At 36.2% G+C, this 21,620-nt stretch overlaps 1 protein-coding gene across 1 annotated transcript in view; it reads right to left on the minus strand.

Annotated features, from left to right (window-relative positions):
• LOC130012173 (deoxynucleoside triphosphate triphosphohydrolase SAMHD1-like) overlaps positions 1 to 19,117 on the minus strand; it is a gene marked incomplete at its 5' end in the record, with an annotated part of 33,379 nt that extends 14,262 nt beyond the window's left edge. Inside the window, 6 exons of the mRNA XM_056099565.1 lie at positions 363 to 530; positions 1,140 to 1,178; positions 7,234 to 7,374; positions 18,086 to 18,156; positions 18,431 to 18,546; positions 18,954 to 19,117. Coding sequence (XP_055955540.1) covers positions 363 to 530; positions 1,140 to 1,178; positions 7,234 to 7,374; positions 18,086 to 18,156; positions 18,431 to 18,546; positions 18,954 to 19,117 — 699 coding nt within the window. The remainder of the gene's footprint in view (positions 1 to 362; positions 531 to 1,139; positions 1,179 to 7,233; positions 7,375 to 18,085; positions 18,157 to 18,430; positions 18,547 to 18,953) is intronic.
• Positions 19,118 to 21,620: the final 2,503 nt, after the last annotated feature.

A 21,620-nucleotide genomic window follows, 5' to 3' on the forward strand; every position in this document is an offset into this window, starting at 1 on the left:
CTTTAAAAAGTCAAAAAGTAAATAAAACGTGGTAATAACTCAAATTTTCAAATTTAATTGGAGTTCCACCATAGGCTAAAACAAAAATTCCTACAAATTATTTAAACAAAATCCATAGAGAACGTTGTCTGGTATCACGTACACAAGTTTTAAAAGTTCAAACACGACCAGAAAGAGCTCAGAATTTACTATCCAATAAATGTGATATTCGACGTGATTCTTTCTGATATGACCAATTTAAATATGATCTAGATCTTCGTTTTAACTCTACCTTACAGCCTTCAACAGAGATTGTGACTGAATGATGAACACGATAACATACCGTCCAAAAATATAAATGCGCGTATAAAAATTGGACTTACTTTATCACGGATGCAGATCCGTTGGTCACCATTTTCATCTTCGTTGACACGACAAAATTGCAGGAAACGATTGTGATCAAAATTGTTCTTGAAACCCAGCATATAAGAGTCACGAGCAAAATAATCAAATTTATCTACGTCCACTGAATTTCTTTTATTAGCTACAATCTACAACATAAAATCAAATTAGGTTGTCAGGCAACGAAACATATGTCCTGGGATCAATCCCTGCGCTGACTGAGAAAGTTCCTCAGGATTGTCCAGTGTGATTTCCCAGCGATGCAGGACCGTGCAAAGACAGTTCGTAGTCGTTCGAATGTGACTAACAACCGGGGTAAATTGTATAGTATATGCTCGGTAGGCGCAGACAAGTAGGACGTTTGGTTTAAAAACCTCATTTCATTCAGTGATTCTTTTATAGGTAATGGAAGACACTAAAAACTGATCAAGTAATTATTAGAAATAACTAAAATTTGATTTTCTTGTGTCAAATGGATTGTACTTTTAACCTCTATAGGTCCACAGTGCCTCGTTAACATAAACACTGTGTATCAATTTGACATCAATTGGATGATAACGTTAGAAAATGAGGATAACGGAAAGTCAGATCCACAGACAGGGGATGACAATATACCGCCACATTAAAAAAAATAATTAGAGTTTTTACAAGAAAATAAACTTACATCATACAAATATTTTATAAACTTACGTCATACAGGTATTTTATAGACACACGTATTTTATAGACTAAATATTTTTATATTTTTATAAACTTACTTCATACAGATATTTCTTGTTGGGTCGACCTTTATAAGTCTGGAATAAATAAAAACATTTATAGACGGGAACAGGGAAAATCAATAGGGTTCATCGTCTCATTGTCCCAGTGCTTCACAGCGAAAATGGAAAACAAATCAGTTAAAAAAAAAGACTTGGTGAAAGGAACATTTTTAAAAATATTGTCCTAATCTGTCATGGATATTGCATAGGTTAAGGTAACTAGCCTAAATTGAGGTCAATGAACAGCGAACAAAATATACACGGTTTAATATGATACATTTTAATATTCTCCAGTCCGCTGTGTATTAGCAAATTAACTGACAGTAAATACATGATATAACCCTCATCTTGTAAGATATAGTGTTTCAATAGTGTTCATTTTAAACACAAAAAATAAATTTGTTTGTTCTGTAACCCAAGCGTGCTTCCGAAATAATTCAATGTGAATTAACAATCCATGCTGTATTAGACAAGAAGTTGAGCTTTGATGTGCACTAAAATCGAACACATTCAAGATTTTTTAATCCTTAGCATATAGATTAAGTTTCATCTGAATCAGACAAAAATTACAGCCCCTGGAAGGTCTACAAACTTTATATAAGGGCATAACTCCAGAAAGGAAGGTCCGATGCGCACCAAAATTAAACTCTTCCAGAAATTTGGTGATATATATGAACTTTTTTTTAAATCAAATAAATTTTTTGACCTAATCTAGGAATTTACAGTCCGATATACACAAATATCGGAAAGCGCCACATATGTTAAGTTTCATCAAAATCGGAAAAGAATTATGATTTCTAGAGCGTCCAAAACGTGAATTTTCGTACAATCAGGAAGTTACGATCCGATATGCACCCATATCGACAGGAACCGAGGTCATTGGAATATAAACATACATTTTATGTTTCATCAAAATCGGATAAAAATTGTGACCTCTAAAGTGTCCACAAGCAGAAGACATCATGTTGTGTACAATCAGAGGCCATGATCTAGGAAGTTACAGTTTGATATGCGCGAAAGAAATCGAGATGGCTGGATATTAACATACATTTTAGGTTTCAACACAATCGGATAAAAATTGTAACCTCTAGAGGGTCCACAATCTTTGCATTTGCGTAACGGGGAGAGATCATTTTGTCAGTCTCCATCCGATTTTCACGAAATTCGGACCGAAACGTAATTATGCTGTAACGGTGATACATTTGAACAATTTTTAAAATCAAATAAAAATTGTAACCTCTAGAGCGTCCACAAGCTAAAACGTGATTTTTCGTACAATCAGGGACCATAACCCAGGCAGTTATCTAAATTTGCCGAGATCATTCGGATATATACATACATTTGAAGTTTATCAAAATCGGATAGCCGATATACATTGTGACCTCAAGGGGGTTCACCAGTTAAACACATGATATTTCGTACAATCAGGGGCAATAATCCATGAAGTTACCGTCCGATATCTTTGAAATATAAACTTATATGTCCAGTTTCGTCAAAATCGGATAAACAGTGTGACCTGTAGAAGTTTCACAAACAAAATGTGAACGAACGGACGGACAGGGGATACGACTATATACGTCCACATGGAAAGGGGGGTAACTCTGTAACAAAACGTCGCAGAAAGCTGAAAATCAATCGGTTCATCCTATCATTACCACAATTTTAAAAACATCCATTCAAAACTACAGCCCATATCCTTTTCACAAGGTTTTCTTAAAGGTTGGATAACTCTAAAACGTAAAGTAAAGGGACACTAAATATCGATACGGTTCGTCTTCCTATGACCCCAATGTTTGAAACCAAATTCGAAAAAAAACTATTAAAACATTGTAGCTTGTATTTCGCAAGGCTTTAGGCAAAGAGGGGAGTACTCCGGAATGGAAAGTTGTGGATAGCTGGACAGGGTTCATTCTCTCACGGCCCCATTGCTAACAACCAAATTTGGAAAGAATCCAACAAAAACTGTAGCCTTTATTGAGTTCACAAGCTTTTCGAAAAAAGGGAGAATACCTCTGGTACGAAAGGTTGCAGAACGCTGAGTATCGACAGGGTCCGTGATCTCATGACTACGACGCTGCTCACTAAATTTGAAAAAAAAAAACGTCGAAAACTACAGCCTCTATCCCGTTCACAAGGTTTTTGTCAAAAGTGGAATGGAATAAGTGGAAAGTCGAAGAACGCTGAAAATCCATAGTGTTCGTTCGCTTATGATCACAATGTTTGAAACCAAATTTAAAAAGTATTCATCGAAAACTATTGCCTCTATCGCAATCACAACGAAATGACACAAATCGGTGAAATTCGAAAAGATCCATCCGTTCATGATCACGATGCTTCAAACTAAATTTGAAAAGATTTCGCCGGATTTAATTCAACTAAACAGGCTTCTCTATGGAATGTTTTAAACTGAGCTGGTTTTTAGTTTCGAAACTTATATAGATCTGTGTATCGCCGGTATACAAAATGGATTTTTAACCCAAAACACATGAATAATTATTTATAAGCGTGTAGCAAATAATCAACTAGCAGAATTAGTTGTGGTTCCCCCACCTATTATTGTTTAATTATTATACTGGTATAGCAGACAATCAAAAAGCGGAGTCAGCTGTGGCCCCTAACCAAATATTGTGTAATTATTCTACGGGTATAGCAGATAATCAACAAGCAGGGTCAGTTGTGGTCCCTAATATATGTAATTAGTATACAGGTACATCAGATACCTGTACCACAGACTTTATGATCCTACCCCCCTGGCACAGACATCGAATCAGTATGACACCTCAATGACAGACCTTAAGATGCAGCGCGCACATGCTAACCACTCGGCCATCCACCCCACCCCCTCCCAACATTCATAAGCTGTGGTCCGCACCTTATATTGTTTTATTAAACTCGGTTATCACAGGACTGCTAGGGGTATGTTGATAAACAAAAGCCAAAGTCTGAACAATCACCCATCAGTGGGTTGGATGAGAGTGTCTACACTTGCCTATTCTTGTGGGTAATCAGCTTTAATTTAATGACAAATAAGCATAGGCACCTACAAAATTGGTGTTGGAGAAGAAGTTAACCAGCGGTTGCCATGCAAGATACGCCCACATTTTGCAAGAGATGGATAGAGAACATGCTAAGAAGAAAGTGATTTTTTCTACAATCAAGGGCCATAATCCAGAAAATCACAATTCGATATGCGCAAATATCAAAAGGAACTGAGATCTTTGTGTTATAAACTTCCATTTCAAGTTTCAACAAAATCGGATAAAAATTGTGACCTCTATAGGGTCCACAACCTTGATATACCATATTTTTACGCTATTTGAGAACGAAGGGCGACCATTTTGTCTGTAAGTTTTCACGAAATTGGAACTCAGCCGTCCTTAGGGTGTAACGGTGATATAATAATAAGTTTTTTTAAATCGGATAAAAATTATGACCTCTATAGGGTCCACAAGCTAAAAACGCGATTTTTCGTACAATCAGGGGCCATAATTCAGGAAGTTACAGTCCGATATGCATGAATATCGAACGGAACCGAGATCTTTGGGTTATAAACTTACATTTCAAGTTTCAACAAAATCGAATAACAATTGTGACCTCTATAGGGTCCACAGGCTAAAAACGTGATTTTTCGGACAAACAGGGGCCATAATCCATGAAGTTTCGATCCGATACATGCCAATATCGAAAGCAACCGAGATCTTATGGAGATAAACCTATATTTCAAGTTTCGTCAAAATCGGATAAGAATTGTGACCTGTAGAGTGTCCACAAACAAATTGTGGACGGACAGGGGCGACGACAATATACGTCCGCATGTATGAAGAATTTTAAAATTATGAAAATAAAGTTCAGGTACAATACTGTCCGGAATGATGATTAATTATGCAGAAGTAAAATTTAAAAGCGTGTTTTAGTAGGTTTGGTTTTTTTTCGCATTCACATGGGCGCGTCCGAAGTAAACAAAGACGATGTGTTGATACATTTACGCCCCAATCATCAGTTAGTAGTCTATCTCTGCATGGGTTGCAAAAAAAAAAAAGCAAGATTAATAAAAATAAAATATTATGAATTGATTTCTGTAATTACACCATGGGAGGTAATTTTATTTTAGTCACGATTGCCCGGTCTATTTTTTGCCGCGGCACAGAATTCTAAAGGCTTCGTGGACGTTGCCTGCTCATCTATACACGGTCCATGGTTTTACAATCTTCAGGACAAATTACAAACAATGAATATAAACAGATATGCCAATAAAAAGTTTCAATATATCCAAAACAAATCACATACTAGGCACACAAAGTAGCTAAATCCGACCGCTATAATGCTATGCAGGTATCGGCCATTAGACAGCCATTTCATGTATATCCTGGTTGGGCGCCAATCATGACGTATCTTTAATTAAAAGAAAAGTTATCGTGTCCCAAAGTATCAGCCAATCAAATTGCTTACCTCTGCTTAGCCTAAGCAGAACTGGCTCATCATTGAATTCAATCGAGAAATTCATCTAATAAACATCTACACCAAGTTCGAACATTCTAGTTCAATTAGAAGTTATTATGTCCTAAAAGATGTTACAGACTCGGGGACATATTCACGGACGCAAACAAATAAATACATTTTAAAGGAGCTAAATCGCAATTCTTTGGCACCTAGAAATGGACATATAATAATGTTTCTGTTTTACTGTAATCAGTTATTTTCGGCGAAATACGCAAAGAGTCTGAATTGAATGGCAGTCTTTGGCGTTTAGCTAATCTAGTCTACACCAGAAATATTCTACTACAACGTTCAACGAGTCGCTTTATACAATTGGCGCCCGAAAGCATTCTGGCGCACCATTCGTGTGCCAATTTTAAAATTTTCATTTTGTCTTAAATGTTGGATATATCAGAAGCCCAACTTTTCACGGTAAGATAACACCATCAACGTTGATTTAAATTGACCAATAAGTTGTATTTGCTATGTCGTGTGGATGCTACTGAGTTAAAGAATGGGCTCCTTTAATAGTCTCCTACTACGGATACTCGGGTTTCACAAAGCTAACTTAATTAAACACAATAAATATTCACCGGTTGACCATCCTAGAAAGTTAGAGACCAATACATTATATCATTAATTACAGAAAGACTGAGCTAGACACTTGTCATGCAGTTTGCTAAGGGACATTTTGCCAAGACTGCGACGCTACTGCCTACTCCTTTTTCGAATTTCAACTGTCAATAGTTCTATTCCGTCCCATTCAAAAACTAAACACTTTTTCTTGGCAGGCTCTCCGTCAACCATTGGCAATTCAGTGGAACTTTCTCGGCCAAACAGGGAGCAAGAAAGAGACTTCCTTGTTAGCGCCCCGGTGCCCCCCTGCTTCTTCCCATTAAATACAGAACTTGATGACTTCTGGTATGAAGCTGCCCCCACCCCTAACCTCACTACAATATCTTAAACAGAGTTCCGATTGAAATACAGTAATTGTTTTCCATAGAACTGTTGTGTTTTAATTTTAATGTGTTCAATTACTTAATACCGTTCAAATTGTTCACAACAAATAGTGGACAGCCAAAAAACTTAGTGACTGGAACAAACGACTAAACATTAATCTGTAATTTGTCTCGGACTATGAAATATTTACTATTATTAATTCCATGTAATCAAGTAACATGTACAGATAATATTCCAAAACATACAAACTAACAGTTGAAAGATTTATAGTTTCTAGTAATTAAAGCACACAAAAATTGACCAAAATGAATAGAATATTCAAATACCAACGTAGGATATTCAAATAACAATGTAGGAAATTCAAATATAGTAAAATCAACATAGTCACAATTAAACAAATAATCCATGGTTATAATAACAGATTACTTTATCTAAACCTTTCAACACAATGTTATTTATAATAAACTTATTTTATCTGATCCTTTTAAAGCTATGTTATAATAAAAAAACTTACTTTATCTAAACCTTTTAATACAATGTTATAATAATAAACTTACTTTATCTAAAGCTTTAAATACAATGTTATTATAATAAACTTATTTTATCTGAACGATCTTAATATAATGCTATAATAATATTATGACAATAAACTTACTTTATCCTCATTGGATGGTCCAGCAATTTGTTCTTTAATAAAATCTATATCCTCCGGCTTCAAATTATATTCTTTAAAATCATTTTCTAGGGTGTTTTCTTTTATCAAATGTTCAAACATTTTAATCGACGCCTTTTCATGCTATGTATAAAAAAGAAAATAATAATACTAACATACATAAACAAATACATAATTTATCGTTGGTTTGACACAAAATGACCCGCAAGAGATCCAAGATTTAACCAAATTTAAGCAAATCGGCAAGAATCCTGAATTCAAATGCAGAGTATAACTAACATCTGCTAGCTGCATGAACTCCCTAAAAATGGAAGTGGTAGCGGGTGTTCTAGAAAGTGCGTAACATTTTTGGTTACAACTAGCCAGCTATGGACCCGTTCTTCAAAAATTTAAGCTTTTGTACTGCTTCATATTATTTAATTAAAAAAACAAAAAATACTTATATTATTTTCATATTTTTAAGTTTTGAAATTTGAAACCATATAACTCATGGGTTTGTTGTTTATATCAAGACCATGAAGACCTAAAGATTATTTTTTAGTTTTGTTTAAAGAAAAAAAATGGGCTTTAACAACATACTAATGTTCAGCACAGGGTGGGTCTAAAGGTTAATATGTAATGGGAAATAGAATAGGCTATAAGGTCCTACTGTTCAGTACTGGTTTTGTCTAAAGATTAATATGTTTAGGGAAATGAAATAGCGTCTTAAGCGGGCTAATGAAGACGGGCATACGCCATGTAGTGTGCTGTGAGGGAAATTTTGCCCAGGCAACAGCATATACCGCTGTTTCTCACCGAATTGAATATTTTAAATTCAATTCCACGGCCAAAGCTACTTTTACAAGAGCGCCAACGCGAGCAGAGCACTTCATTTTGTCGTCTCATTGCCCTTGCCACGACAATTAGCTGCTGTTCCTTGCTACGTCCACCTGGACAGGAAGGTTCCTTGCAACGCCCAGCACCACTGACAGTAGAAACCCAGAGGATCGTTCTCGGCCAAAATCAATGAATCACCGTGGCTCCCAAATAAAGATTATTATTCGAAATAGAAATACTAATGGCTGAATTTCGAATAACAACCGTAGAGATAGGTTGCTATCTGATTGATACATCCACACAAACTATAACGATTATCACCAGGCATCAACCAGTGCTGACCGTGTACACGTCGTTATTGGGGGTTAATATTATCTCAAATTAAGCCGTAATGATTAAACATAAGGTTGGTACGGAGAATATTCATCTTAAAATATCAATAGTTGCTATGGGAAATACAATCTGGATATGTGTAAAACATTAATAGTTGCTATGGGCGATCAAATCTGTAGGTGTGTAAACATTAATAGTTGTTATGGGAGATATAACCTAGAGGTACTAGATGCTACGAAAGATCAAATCTGGAAGTACATCAATAGCTGCTATGGGAGATATAATCTGGAGCTGTTTAATCATCAATAGCTGTTATGGGAGATATAGTCCGGAGGTATGCAAACATCAATAGTTGCTATGGGAGATAAAGTCTAGGGGTGTTGTAAACATCAATAGTTGCTATGGGAGATAAAGTCTAGAGGTGTTGTAAACATCAATAATTGCTATGGGCGATAAAGTCTAGAGGTGGTGTAAACATCAATAGTTGCTATAGGGGATATAGTCTGGAGGTATGTAAACATCAATAGTTGGTATAAGAGATATAGTCTGGAGGTATGTAAACATCAATAGTGGCGAAGGGAGATATAGTCTGGAGGTATGTAAACATCAATAGTGGCGAACGGAGATACAGTCTGGAGGTATGTAAACATCAATAGTTGTTATAGGGGATATAGTCTGGAGGTATGTAAACATCAATAGTTGCTATAGGAGATATAGTCTAGAGGTGTATAAAGGCAAGGAAGGGGAATCTTTAACCTCAGAAGTGTGGCAAAGCTAGTTTCATTTTGTTAGTATTTGTTTTATTTATAGTCTGTAGACGCCTAAATAGTCGAGACTATAACAGCTATATTTAGATATAGGTCACTTTAGTTATAAACTATAACACATACTTATGGAAGAACAATTACTGATTTATGTGGGCGACGTTTCGAAGAGTATTCTCTCAACGTTGTCAAGCAAGTACAGTAACAAATGTGTAGAGCAATTGTATATAGACAAGCAATAACAACTATTCAGAAACCATGCATGACAACAACAAGATCAAAGGATTAAAAAACAACATAATTTTAATTGGACAACCAATCATGACAAATGAGAAACCATACATGATGTGATTGGTTAGGTGAGGGTACATCAAGGGAATAATAAAGGACTGATAATAGGGGTAAACATACCATTAAACCAAACAAAAGGGAAGCCATACATGTTACGAAAACATCAGAGGAGTAGTGAGCTACATAGGGATTAAATGGCTAAAAGCCATATTTAAGTGAATTACAAAATATTAGTATTAAAATGCACACAACATAGCACAAGTAATGATAGTCCAACATTCTTCCTTCCGACAGACTCACACATACATTTATTCCTAGGATAAGTACAAGAGACACTGTAGTTATATCTAGTGAGGGAAAGGATATTTGATAACTCTGTGAATAGTATGTTGACAGACTCTTTCTAAGTTTTATAATAATATTGCTATCTGCCATATATTATGTTTAATTTTATAATTTAATAGAAGCCCATGTCTTGTTATTTTGCATACTATTAGTGAGTTTATATCCCTATTGTATAATCTATTTTGTTGGAAATGTACCATAATACATTGTCTAATATTATTGAGTATTATTATTATCTCCCCTTTACTTAAATAGCTGAATTTGAATATATAGCATGCAATTATAATTTATGTGAATATCCTATAACTTATTAAACGTAACTAAATGATACTCTTGTATATCAACTTAATCATAAATCACATTATGTCCATCTGTTAAATAATGTTGCATTTATATTGTTGACAATGTGTACTTTGTTTACATAAGGACTGTATCCCGCACTAGTACCCTGGGTCGAAGCGAAGCTCTAGTAATTACACCTATAGTTCTTGAGGAATGCTCTTTGAGCACACAGCCTTTAGATGCTTGCATCTAATGAACAGACTTTAAACTGCTTGCAGTTTAAACACAGAGAGAGAGATGGGGTTTAACGTCCACTCGACACAAACTAGGTCATTTCGGGACTAACACATGGTTCAATTTTATTTCAATAATTCACTTGCGCGTAGGGGTCTTTAGCAGTGGGAGGAAACCGGAGGACCCGGAGAAAACCCACGAGGTTGGACAGGCGACCATTCTCCGTGTCACGTACAACTGGGGATTCGAAACCACACCAGTAGACTCAATGACAGACTTTATGATACAGCACGCACGTGCTAACCGTTTAAACACAGATACAGCCTTTAAATGCTTGCATCTATTGAACAGATACAGACTTTAAACGCTTGCGTTTAATGAAAAGAATACAGCCTTTAACTGCTTGCAGTTAATGAACAGTATAGCTTTTAGCTATTACACAGAACAGATCACAGAACGGCTTGAACTGGGACAGTTCGCCTCTTTATAAATTGTATAAAAGAGTTTTCCCAGTCCATTTAAACTTATCTGTATATATGTTATAATACATAATAAAACTTTATAGTTTTATACAGTTTTGTTCCGTTTGTTCGAAGAGAGAGAGCCGAACATAGCACAACTACTTTTTAGCTAGTCCGCCTTCTCCTCTGAAGAGGCTCTACTTTAAACGGCTTGTGATCGGCCAATAGATCACTGGTGGCAGAGAAATTACCGGGGTGTGGGTCCTGAGCAACCATTGCGGCAGATTCCCCACACTACCAAACCGCTACACCATTTCGTGGTACAACTGGGGATTCGAAACCACACCAGTAGACTCAATGACAGACTTTATGATACAGCACGCACGTGCTAACCGTTTAAACACAGATACAGCCTTTAAATGCTTGCATCTATTGAACAGATACAGACTTTAAACGCTTGCGTTTAATGAAAAGAATACAGCCTTTAACTGCTTGCAGTTAATGAACAGTATAGCTTTTAGCTATTACACAGAACAGATCACAGAACGGCTTGAACTGGGACAGTTCGCCTCTTTATAAATTGTATAAAAGAGTTTTCCCAGTCCATTTAAACTTATCTGTATATATGTTATAATACATAATAAAACTTTATAGTTTTATACAGTTTTGTTCCGTTTGTTCGAAGAGAGAGAGCCGAACATAGCACAACTACTTTTTAGCTAGTCCGCCTTCTCCTCTGAAGAGGCTCTACTTTAAACGGCTTGTGATCGGCCAATAGATCACTGGTGGCAGAGAAATTACCGGGGTGTGGGTCCTGAGCAACCATTGCGGCAGATTCCCCACACTACCAAACCGCTACACCATTTCGTGGCGAAAGACAGAAGAAGAAGATAGAAAAAGCGCGCCACATTTGGTGGCAGAGGTGGGATGCTATAAAAAGCTCTCCCTTTACAGATACCTCGCACAGATTTACAGAAATTTAGAGACGATGGCCGAATCCAATTCACATCGTTCTCGAACAGACAAAAGAGAAATAACTCCAGAAGAAATTGAAAGACGACAGATCCGGTTAACAGAGTTGTCGAGAGAACTAGAGGAGTTAACCTACAGCCTTAAAGACAACAGACCGCCACCAGTTTTAACAGACGAAAGGCAAAACATGGTCGAGGATACAAAGTTACACTTAGAGGGTCCTCCTCTAAGACGTCGACTCAGTTACAGTGAAAGTCCAATTCAAGAGTCAAGTTTCTCTGATTATCCAAGTAGATATTTACAGTCCAGAGCTCCAGTACAGACACAGTTTCAGCCAAAACAGCAAAGACAGATTTACCGAAAGCCAGTATTGCCAGCGGAAAAGTATGATGGAAGCACACCATTAATGGATTATAAAGCTCATTTTGAAACTTGTAATATCATTAATGGCTGGCTGGACTAGAGACGAAAGAGGGTTACATTTAGCTGGAAGTTTGATGGGTCCAGCTCAGCAAGTACTAAGTTCTCTTCCGACAGTAGACAGGTACAACTATACTAGTTTGATGGAAGCTTTGGAAAGAAGATTTCAACCTAGGAATCAGACAGAGATATATAGATGTGAACTAACGAATAGGCGTAGAAGGATTAATGAAAAGCTAACAGAGTTAGCCCAGTCGATAAAAAGACTCGTTATCCTCGCATACCCTACTGCTGAACCAGATCTACAGGATATTCTCGCAAGGGACGCATTTCTCGATTCTCTACAAGACTCTGGTATGGTATGGGAAATCCAACAAACAAGGCCAAAGGGTTTAGAAAATGCTGTTCAAGTGGCCATTGAATTCGAGTCATATCGATGTGCCATGGACAACAAGCGAAGCAGAGAAAAATATGCAAGATCAGTTCAGAAATTACCAAAATCTGATGATCTACAGGATTTAAAGGAACAGGTATTGAAACTGACTAAAACAGTAAATGAATTACTAAAACGACTGGATGCCAAAGGAAAACCTGCACCATCCAGTATCTGTCAGAAAAGCAAGAAAATGGGTCACCTTTCTGTTAAGTGTCCACCTAAAAGTAAAGGCAAACAGAAGGAACCACAGCAAGAACGAAAATCCAAAACGGATAGCGCTTTCGTCAGACACATTGGAAGATGTAAGCGTAATACAGCAAAGAGGAAAGGTACCAAGAAAGGAGCATACCCTAGCTCACCAGAGACGCCGGATCAGCTACATGCACATAAAGCAAAATTTCAGGAAGGTTACAAACACCAAACACAAGCCAATGATTTGAACTCTACTAAAAGAAGTTTCAACCAGGGTGATTGGGTGTTCGTGTTTACACCTGTAGCAACAACCAATATTCCTAGAAAAATTAAGTTTCGTTGGAAAGGTCCGTACCAAGTTATAGAGATGATGACAGATGTTACAGTAAAAGTTGATTTTGGCAAATCAACTCTTGTCATCCATACTAATCATTTGAAAAGTATGAGTGATACAGATGAAGCAAATACTACTACGGATGAATCAAAGTGTTACTCAGATCTTCTATAATCGGCACGATTTAAACGGAGGCGTGGGTAGTTGTGGCAAAGCTAGTTTCATTTTGTTAGTATTTGTTTTATTTATAGTCTGTAGACACCTAAATAGTCGAGGCTATAACAGCTATATTTAGATATAGGTCCCTGTAGTTATATCAAGTGAGGGAAAGGATATTTGATAACTCTGTGAATAGTATGTTGACAGACTCTTTCTAAGTTTTATAATAATATTGCTATCTGCCATATATTATGTTTAATTTTATAATTTAATAGAAGCCCATGTCTTGTTATTTTGGATACTATTAGTGAGTTTATATCCCTATTGTATAATCTATTTTGTTGGAAATGTACCATAATACATTGTCTAATATTATTGAGTATTATTATTATCTCCCCTTTACTTAAATAGCTGAATTTGAATATATAGCATGCAATTATAATTTATGTGAATATCCTATAACTTATTAAACGTAACTAAATGATACTTTTGTATATCAACTTAATCATAAATCACATTATGTCCATCTGTTAAATAATGTTGCATTTATATTGTTGACAATGTGTACTTTGTTTACATAAGGACTGTATAGTTTATAATTTTGCATGAATAGAGAATGAATTCGCACGTTCGATGCCATCCTGTCGAGACGGCCAGGCGAACGTGTTATCCCGCACTAGTACCCTGGGTCGAAGCGAAGCTCTAGTAATTACACCTATAGTTCTTGAGGAATGCTCTTTGAGCACACAGCCTTTAGATGCTTGCATCTAATGAACAGACTTTAAACTGCTTACAGTTTAAACACAGAGAGAGAGAGAGATGGGGTTTAACGTCCACTCGACACAAACTAGGTCATTTCGGGACTAACACATGGTTCAATTTTATTTCAATAATTCACTTGCGCGTAGGGGTCTTTAGCAGTGGGAGGAAACCGGAGGACCCGGAGAAAACCCACGAGGTTGGACAGGCGACCATACTCCTTGTCACGTACAACTGGGGATTCGAAACCACACCAGTAGACTCAATGACAGACTTTATGATACAGCACGCACGTGCTAACCGTTTAAACACAGATACAGCATTTAAATGCTTACATCTAATGAACAGATACAGACTTTAAACGCTTGCGTTTAATGAAAAGAATACAGCCTTTAACTGCTTGCAGTTAATGAACAGTATAGCTTTTAGCTATTACACAGAACAGATCACAGAACGGCTTGAACTGGGACAGTTCGCCTCTTTATAAATTGTATAAAAGAGTTTCCCCAGTCCATTTAAACTTATCTGTATATATGTTATAATACATAATAAAACTTTATAGTTTTATACAGTTTTGTTCCGTTTGTTCGAAGAGAGAGAGCCGAACATAGCACAACTACTTTTTAGCTAGTCCGCCTTCTCCTCTGAAGAAAAGCTCTACTTTAAACGGCTTGTGATCGGCCAATAGATCACTGGTGGCAGAGAAATTACCGGGGTGTGGGTCCTGAGCAACCATTGCGGCAGATTCCCCACACTACCAAACCGCTACACCATTTCGTGGCGAAAGACAGAAGAAGAAGATAGAAAAAGCGCGCCACAGAAGGTAACTTTTTCCATAGTTTTAAAGCAGCAGAAATAAAAGATCTTCCACCAAACGCGGATTTTGCATGATATGGCATTTGGTGACTTAAGTGTGCCTGCAGGAATATATGGAGTGATGAGCAGTTTGAGGTAAACAGGTAAGTCTTTAATGCAGTTGTAAAATAGTGGTGATATGTTCATTAAGTTTAGTTCTAGTTTTATCCGAGCGGCTTTGTTTTGAAATTTGTGTAGTCTATTTAGCTGAAGAGAAGGCAAATTAAGTAATAATCAATCAAGTCGAGAGGTTACAAGTGAGTTGACAAGCCTTTTAGAAGTATCAGTATCAATAAAGCTTCTTATGCGACCTATATTATATAGTTGAAAATTGACGGATTTACACGTATTCGATACATGTTCTTTCATGTCAAGATTTTTACCAAATTTAACACCGAGGTGCCGTACAATGTTACTTGGATGTATGATAGCACCACCCACTTTAACACAATTTCTAATAATTTTCGAGAGTCTATGATCGGTTCCTATTTTTAATAGTTCAGTTTTAGCATCGTTTAGTTTTAAAAAAATTGCTTTTCATCCTGATTTTTTACATCATCAATACACTTCTCCAAATTACTATTTGTTTACTTTCGTTATCGGATGTAACGTATAGTTGGGCGTCGTCTGCGTATATATGATAGTCTAAATTGTGATCTCTAAGAAGTTTACCAAGTATAATAATAACGGATGAGTACTGATTCTTGCGGAACTCCATATTTTTTGTTCACTGGTTTTGATGACTGCTTTTGTATGACAACGGACTGTTTTCGTGAAGTGAGGTACGATTCAAACCATTTCAGGGCAGAGCCAGCAATTCCCAAATAATCTTTTAAACGTAGAAGTGCCTGGTCAAAAGCGGCACTTGTCTAGACGAACAAGAAATACCACATATTAACTATCCAGACTAATTAAGATATCCTTGTTTCTGTACTATGGGGTTTTTTTTGTACACTGATTGAAAGGGTTCGTCTAAATGTTCAAATTTTAAGTGACCTTGAAATCCTACAGACACTGCCGTTCCCACAAGTTTAGATAAAAATGACAGATTAGATACAGGCCGATAATTTTTGAAAGTATTTCTGTCAAAAGTACTTTTTCTTTTTTTTTTGATGGAAGCGGTGATGGAAGCGAATCTAACTTGCATGTTGGTGATGATGATTTGGCTACAATGTTAAGCTGGTTAATTTCTTCTCTGATTTGAGAAGGTGGTGAACCAGGTGATCAAAATATAAACATCTTCCACAATGTTTTCTAAAACCTTAGTGTTCACCACATCGAGTAAATGACATTTACTATGCCTACTGCCGGTAGTAGAGAGAAAAAAAATAAAGGTCAAAAATGCCTAAAGAAAGTACTATTGTTTAAATGTCTAGATGTTTCGCCAGAGCTTGTCAAGACATACAATAACAATGACGGGACGTCATGGAAGAATAAACATACAATAATATAATAATAATGAAGTAGATAAATAAAATCTCCTACCAGTCTTTTTTTATATCAAAAAATATCAACACAAGTTGATAAAGTAACGAAAAAAAAAGGCTCTGAGTAGGAGGTTTTATTTATCACCCAATCCTTTGTAACATGCACAAATAGATAAATATAATTATTTGCTGTAGATTTCACTTTTACTGAACATTACGGCGCAGTGATACATCATTTTTGACAGCAATTTAACCATTGCAAAGTCCTTTATATTGACCCAGTGTTTCCATCAAGGTCAATTAAATCACAATAGTTCATTTTTAATAAAGAAAAGTTACTTTAATAAGAAATGAACTGTTCTTTGAAAATAAAAAAAGTAGTTCCTTTTCAACTGACCAATCAAATTCATGTAAAGCGATATCTCCTAAGGAGATATCTAGATTATGTAATATATCACACAAGCGATATCTACTGTAGAATGTATTATTGGGTGATAATATATAATATACATATTGCATCATATTGTAATTATTTTGAAATGTTTAATTTGGGTTTAAATTTGTCAATAAAATATTGTTCCTTCGATCTCATTTTCATGGGATCTGAATACGGCATCTTAAAGAAAGGGTATATTTTGAACTCGCCTTTACCGCAGATATCATTTAAAGGGATCTTCCTTAAATTTGGTTCCCTGATATGTTGTCTATGAACCGTTACTCTGTTTTGTAACTTGTTCGTGCAACCGATGTACATAGCCTGGCTAAATTACTAATCTCATCAAAATTCGAATCAACTAAAATCATACCCACAGTAATGAATCCAAATTTAAAACGTGTTCAATCATAATTGAAGGTTCATCCATAAATATCACGGACAATTTTACATTTCATGTAAAACAACCAATGACTTGTAAATCCGATTACATTATTATAATTTGTCCGAGCTGTAAGGGTAGATATATCGGAAAGACCATAAATATGCTTAGATTAAGAATGAACTTCCATCGACAACATATTCTTGATCCGCTATACAGGATGATATACCTTAGCCGACACCTCGATGTTTGTGGCAAATGCAATTTCAATGTCTTTCCGTTATATCAATTAAACAGCAAAACCAACGACTTATTAGAAGCAAAGGAATCATATTTTATTGAAAAATTCAAAGTGTTGATTTTTGTTATATTAACATAGTAGTTGTGTAAATTAAATAAGTTTTAATTATAAATGTTTAATTAATATATGCATATTATTTTTTCGTGCATATTATAGGCATTATAGTTCATTGTTGTAACCATGACGTTATTACGTGACATCAATTGTTGGAATTTGTAAAGTTTGTCTGAAGAAGCTTAATAAACCGGAAAGTACTCGCAAAAACCTAATTTCCTTTCCTAAAACATCTTTATTTCGAATATCTAACACCTAAGAGTAGCTTATATATATTCTAGAGGTATGTAAACATCAGTAGTTGCTAAGGGATATATAGTCTCGATCATAAGCGTACGGGGAAATTTTTGACTGGCGGGGCAGTGGTGGTTGGACACTTTTAAATTGGACACACTCAAGAAAACATATTTTTTTTACAAAGTAGAATTGTGTGCCCAAATTTGCCCTGCATTTGGTGCCCAAAATGGGGGGGGGCGGCCCCATCACCCCACCCCCAGCTCGTACGCCTATGGTCTCGATGTGTATAAACATCAACAGTTGCTATGGGCGATATAGTATGGAGGTGTGCAAAGTAGAATACTCACCGTAAAATTAGATTTGGGTGCAACTAACCGTATAAAAGTACCGTCGAATAAATGTGAGAATGGACCATGACCTGAAAACAAAAACTCAACATTAGATATAGATCAATTAACCTAACATAAGATATACTTTACATCAATCAATCTAACATTAGATATACATCACTCAACCCAACATTAGATACACATCACTCAACCTAACATTAGATACACATCACTCAACCCAACATTAGATATACATCACTCAACCCAACATTAGATATACATGGACATCACTCAACCCAACATTAGATATACATCACCCAACCCAATAAGGTCATTCCTAGACTAACATATATAAAATCTTACCTAGATCATGACACAGACCAGCTATTTTGACACATAAAACATCCTCATCAGTTACACCAAGCTCTGGTTGTTGTTTTTGAAGTCGTGAGACCATCTCACCAGCAAGATGACAAACACTAAAATAAAGAGCACATTATTACACTTGGGCTATAACTGTATGTGACAAGGGAGGTTGACACAGGTACCAGCGTATCGGATAAACATTTGTCCCGTTAGTCTGTAGTAACGCCGTACAGATTCGAACTCACTCTTATATCAAATGCCTATAATCAACCGTTCTTTTACATGCATGCCAAAGTGTACGCGGAACCTTGGTATTTCGTTTCATTTGAACAACTAAACAACTAAACGCCGTCCCTTATCCGAACCTCTGTCCTGCACCACTGACAAGGAGAAACCGCGCTGGAAAATTCTGGGGAACATGCTCGACTAATACAGGGATCGAATTCCGGACCTCATTAGGTCAGTCGGCGTTAAACCCTAATATTCTATAGAAAATATCACCAACATCTATCATACTTACCCTATAGAATGTTCAAATCTATTATGTGATGCACCAGGGTAGACATTATAAACAGGACCCATTTGTTTTAAAGAACGTAGACGTTGAAATTCTGGTGTATCAATAATTTTGATACAAAGGGGATGGATTTCAATATGGCCGTGAACAGGATCATTCAATACCTGTACAAAAGAAATAAAACAATTTAAATATCTTTCGGCGATCCCATGATGACATAAAACATTTTAAAATCCTTGGACTATTTCATTTATGATTATCTGGTGGGACAATAGACAAACCTACAAACAGAATATGAACATTTGTTAACCTCATTTTACCAAAAGATCTTCATTTTCAAAAGATGGTACACAAAATGCTGTTCATTTTTCGAGATCCTTCTCTACCAACAGAAACCAGTTTCTCTAGACTTTCTGTACCAGCGGATCATTTTCCCCTCTCAGTTTATTTACAACACCGAACGATTTTCAAACCCGACATACCAAGCCTTTCAGGCCATTTTCAGACACATAAGGCGAATGGTGGTGGTTAGGTCGGGGATGGTAAAGGCTATTTCATTGGCTAAAATTTGGTTACAATGTTAAAAAAAAAATGATTGAATTCTGGATTTTCAAATTCTATTACTGACTTATTGTAGCATTTAGTATGACCATTTAGCTATGTTCTAGCAGTAGATGATCCACGTTGGCTCATTAACCTGGTGTTGACCGAGAAAGTATCACTATCCCCAGTGATTTATCCACAAGCATGCAATTTTCGCCTTATGAGTTTTGGGGGCAAAACAGTGGACATGATCTTCACAGTCAATATCAAAGATATTTACAACCAACACTTCCCAATACTTATCATCCCCAATACTAATCATTTCCAACACTCATTAAGCCGATTATCTGGACTTGCACACCTTGGGATGTTATTTCCTTTGATCTCCCATGCACGTTATGAAACGTATCAACCTGTTGTGACGTCATCAGAGGGTGATATCTGATATCGACCCTAGAGACGATAGCAGATATCACCCTCTGATGACGCCACAACAGGTACACCGACTCTGAAAAGAAAAGGGTCATAAATTCTTTCTGTTAACATTTTATTCACTTAATTATTGTACTATGTTGTCAAACGATTCGGACGACGAACTTTGCCAGGCACATGTTACTTAGTGTCTTCATCTGACCATCGAAAACTTGTCTGAAACTAATATTCTGGATTGTGTAGTATATCCACATCAGTTTTTTTTTTTGTAATCCGTAAATGTGAAACTATGTTACAGTATTGGGTCTTTATATCAGGTTCAAATGACAAGACTAGTTTAGCATATTACAATACTTTTATTCTTCTTCTAACATATTATGTACAAAACTTAAGACTCCGTAATTAGCTTGTGTTGAGGGAGCCATGACCCTAGCTTGGCTAGGCACGTGTGCCAACTCTAAACTAACTTATTTTACATGGCCGTTGTCCGGTCTTAACTCCAGACCTGCGTGGTCTGAAGTTAATTTCTAGACGCCCTCGCCTAGCCTCCGACTGTGTCTTGGCCGGACCTGACTGTCGATTCGTTTGTTATCTGGGTTTATAAACCCTTCCAAACAAAGGATCTTATTAGGCATCTGGCTAATGTATCATATATCATACCAGGTTTAACATTCGATATATGCTTAACAGACAAAGACAGTTTAAATAAAACATGCCAACAACAGGTTAAGATTACATAAGGAATGCTACCAAGAACTCCAATGGTCGGACATCCTCGGTTACCCAGTGTACTCATTCCGTTCTACTCCACTATACCCTGGGTTAATTCATAGGGTTTCCACGATTTCAAATTATCTGCCCTGGCCTAGAATGTAGCTACGGTCTACGAAGCAATCAGAAAACAGTTTACAAACCAATCGTTTAGCATTCTCAATAAAACTAATGACCCTACATTATTATATGGACGTCTGGTCTTCATTAACATAATATATAATTGGTTGTTAATAATTACGCATTTAGAATAGGCCAACTCCTAAAATTGTCCGATGAGAGTTACTTCCCTTTGCCAACTTCCTTTTCAAATAACAATTCATAGGATTGGTCGATAAAAATAGCACAATCATCAAGGGCGGATAACTTGAAAACGTGTCTCCCCCATAGATTAACCCAGGGTATAGTGGAGTAGAATGGAATGGGTACACTGGGTAACCGAGGATGGGGGTCGGACAGGTTGATATGTTGATATTAAAATCACTTTCACGTGTCAAGGTGGCAGGAAGCGTCTATAACATCTGTGATTATGTAACATACCTTCCCTTTGTTTGAATAAAGTTATGAATTATATGAAATAACTTTTTAAGACCATTACAAAATTAAATATAAATGGAGTCGATAGTAACTACCCTAATTAAAATATAAACAAAAATACAAAAAATTACAATACACTGATAAAAAGTTATATGAACAAAAAAAAATGTAAATTGCAAAAGAATAAAACACTGGTTGAAAATTAATAAGACACTGGTTGAAAAGTTCATAAATACATAATAAAGTGTTCATATACGCGAGACATTGAAATCACATAATTATGTCGCAGATAATTTTACTGTTCACACACACGAGTTCTTGGAATCGCATATATAATGAAAAATATTCGAATTTGCACACGCGCGAATATCTGAAATCACATCTATA

Source organism: Patella vulgata, chromosome 3 (assembly GCF_932274485.2).
Source record: "Patella vulgata chromosome 3, xgPatVulg1.2, whole genome shotgun sequence".
Taxonomy (NCBI): Eukaryota; Metazoa; Mollusca; class Gastropoda; family Patellidae; genus Patella; species Patella vulgata.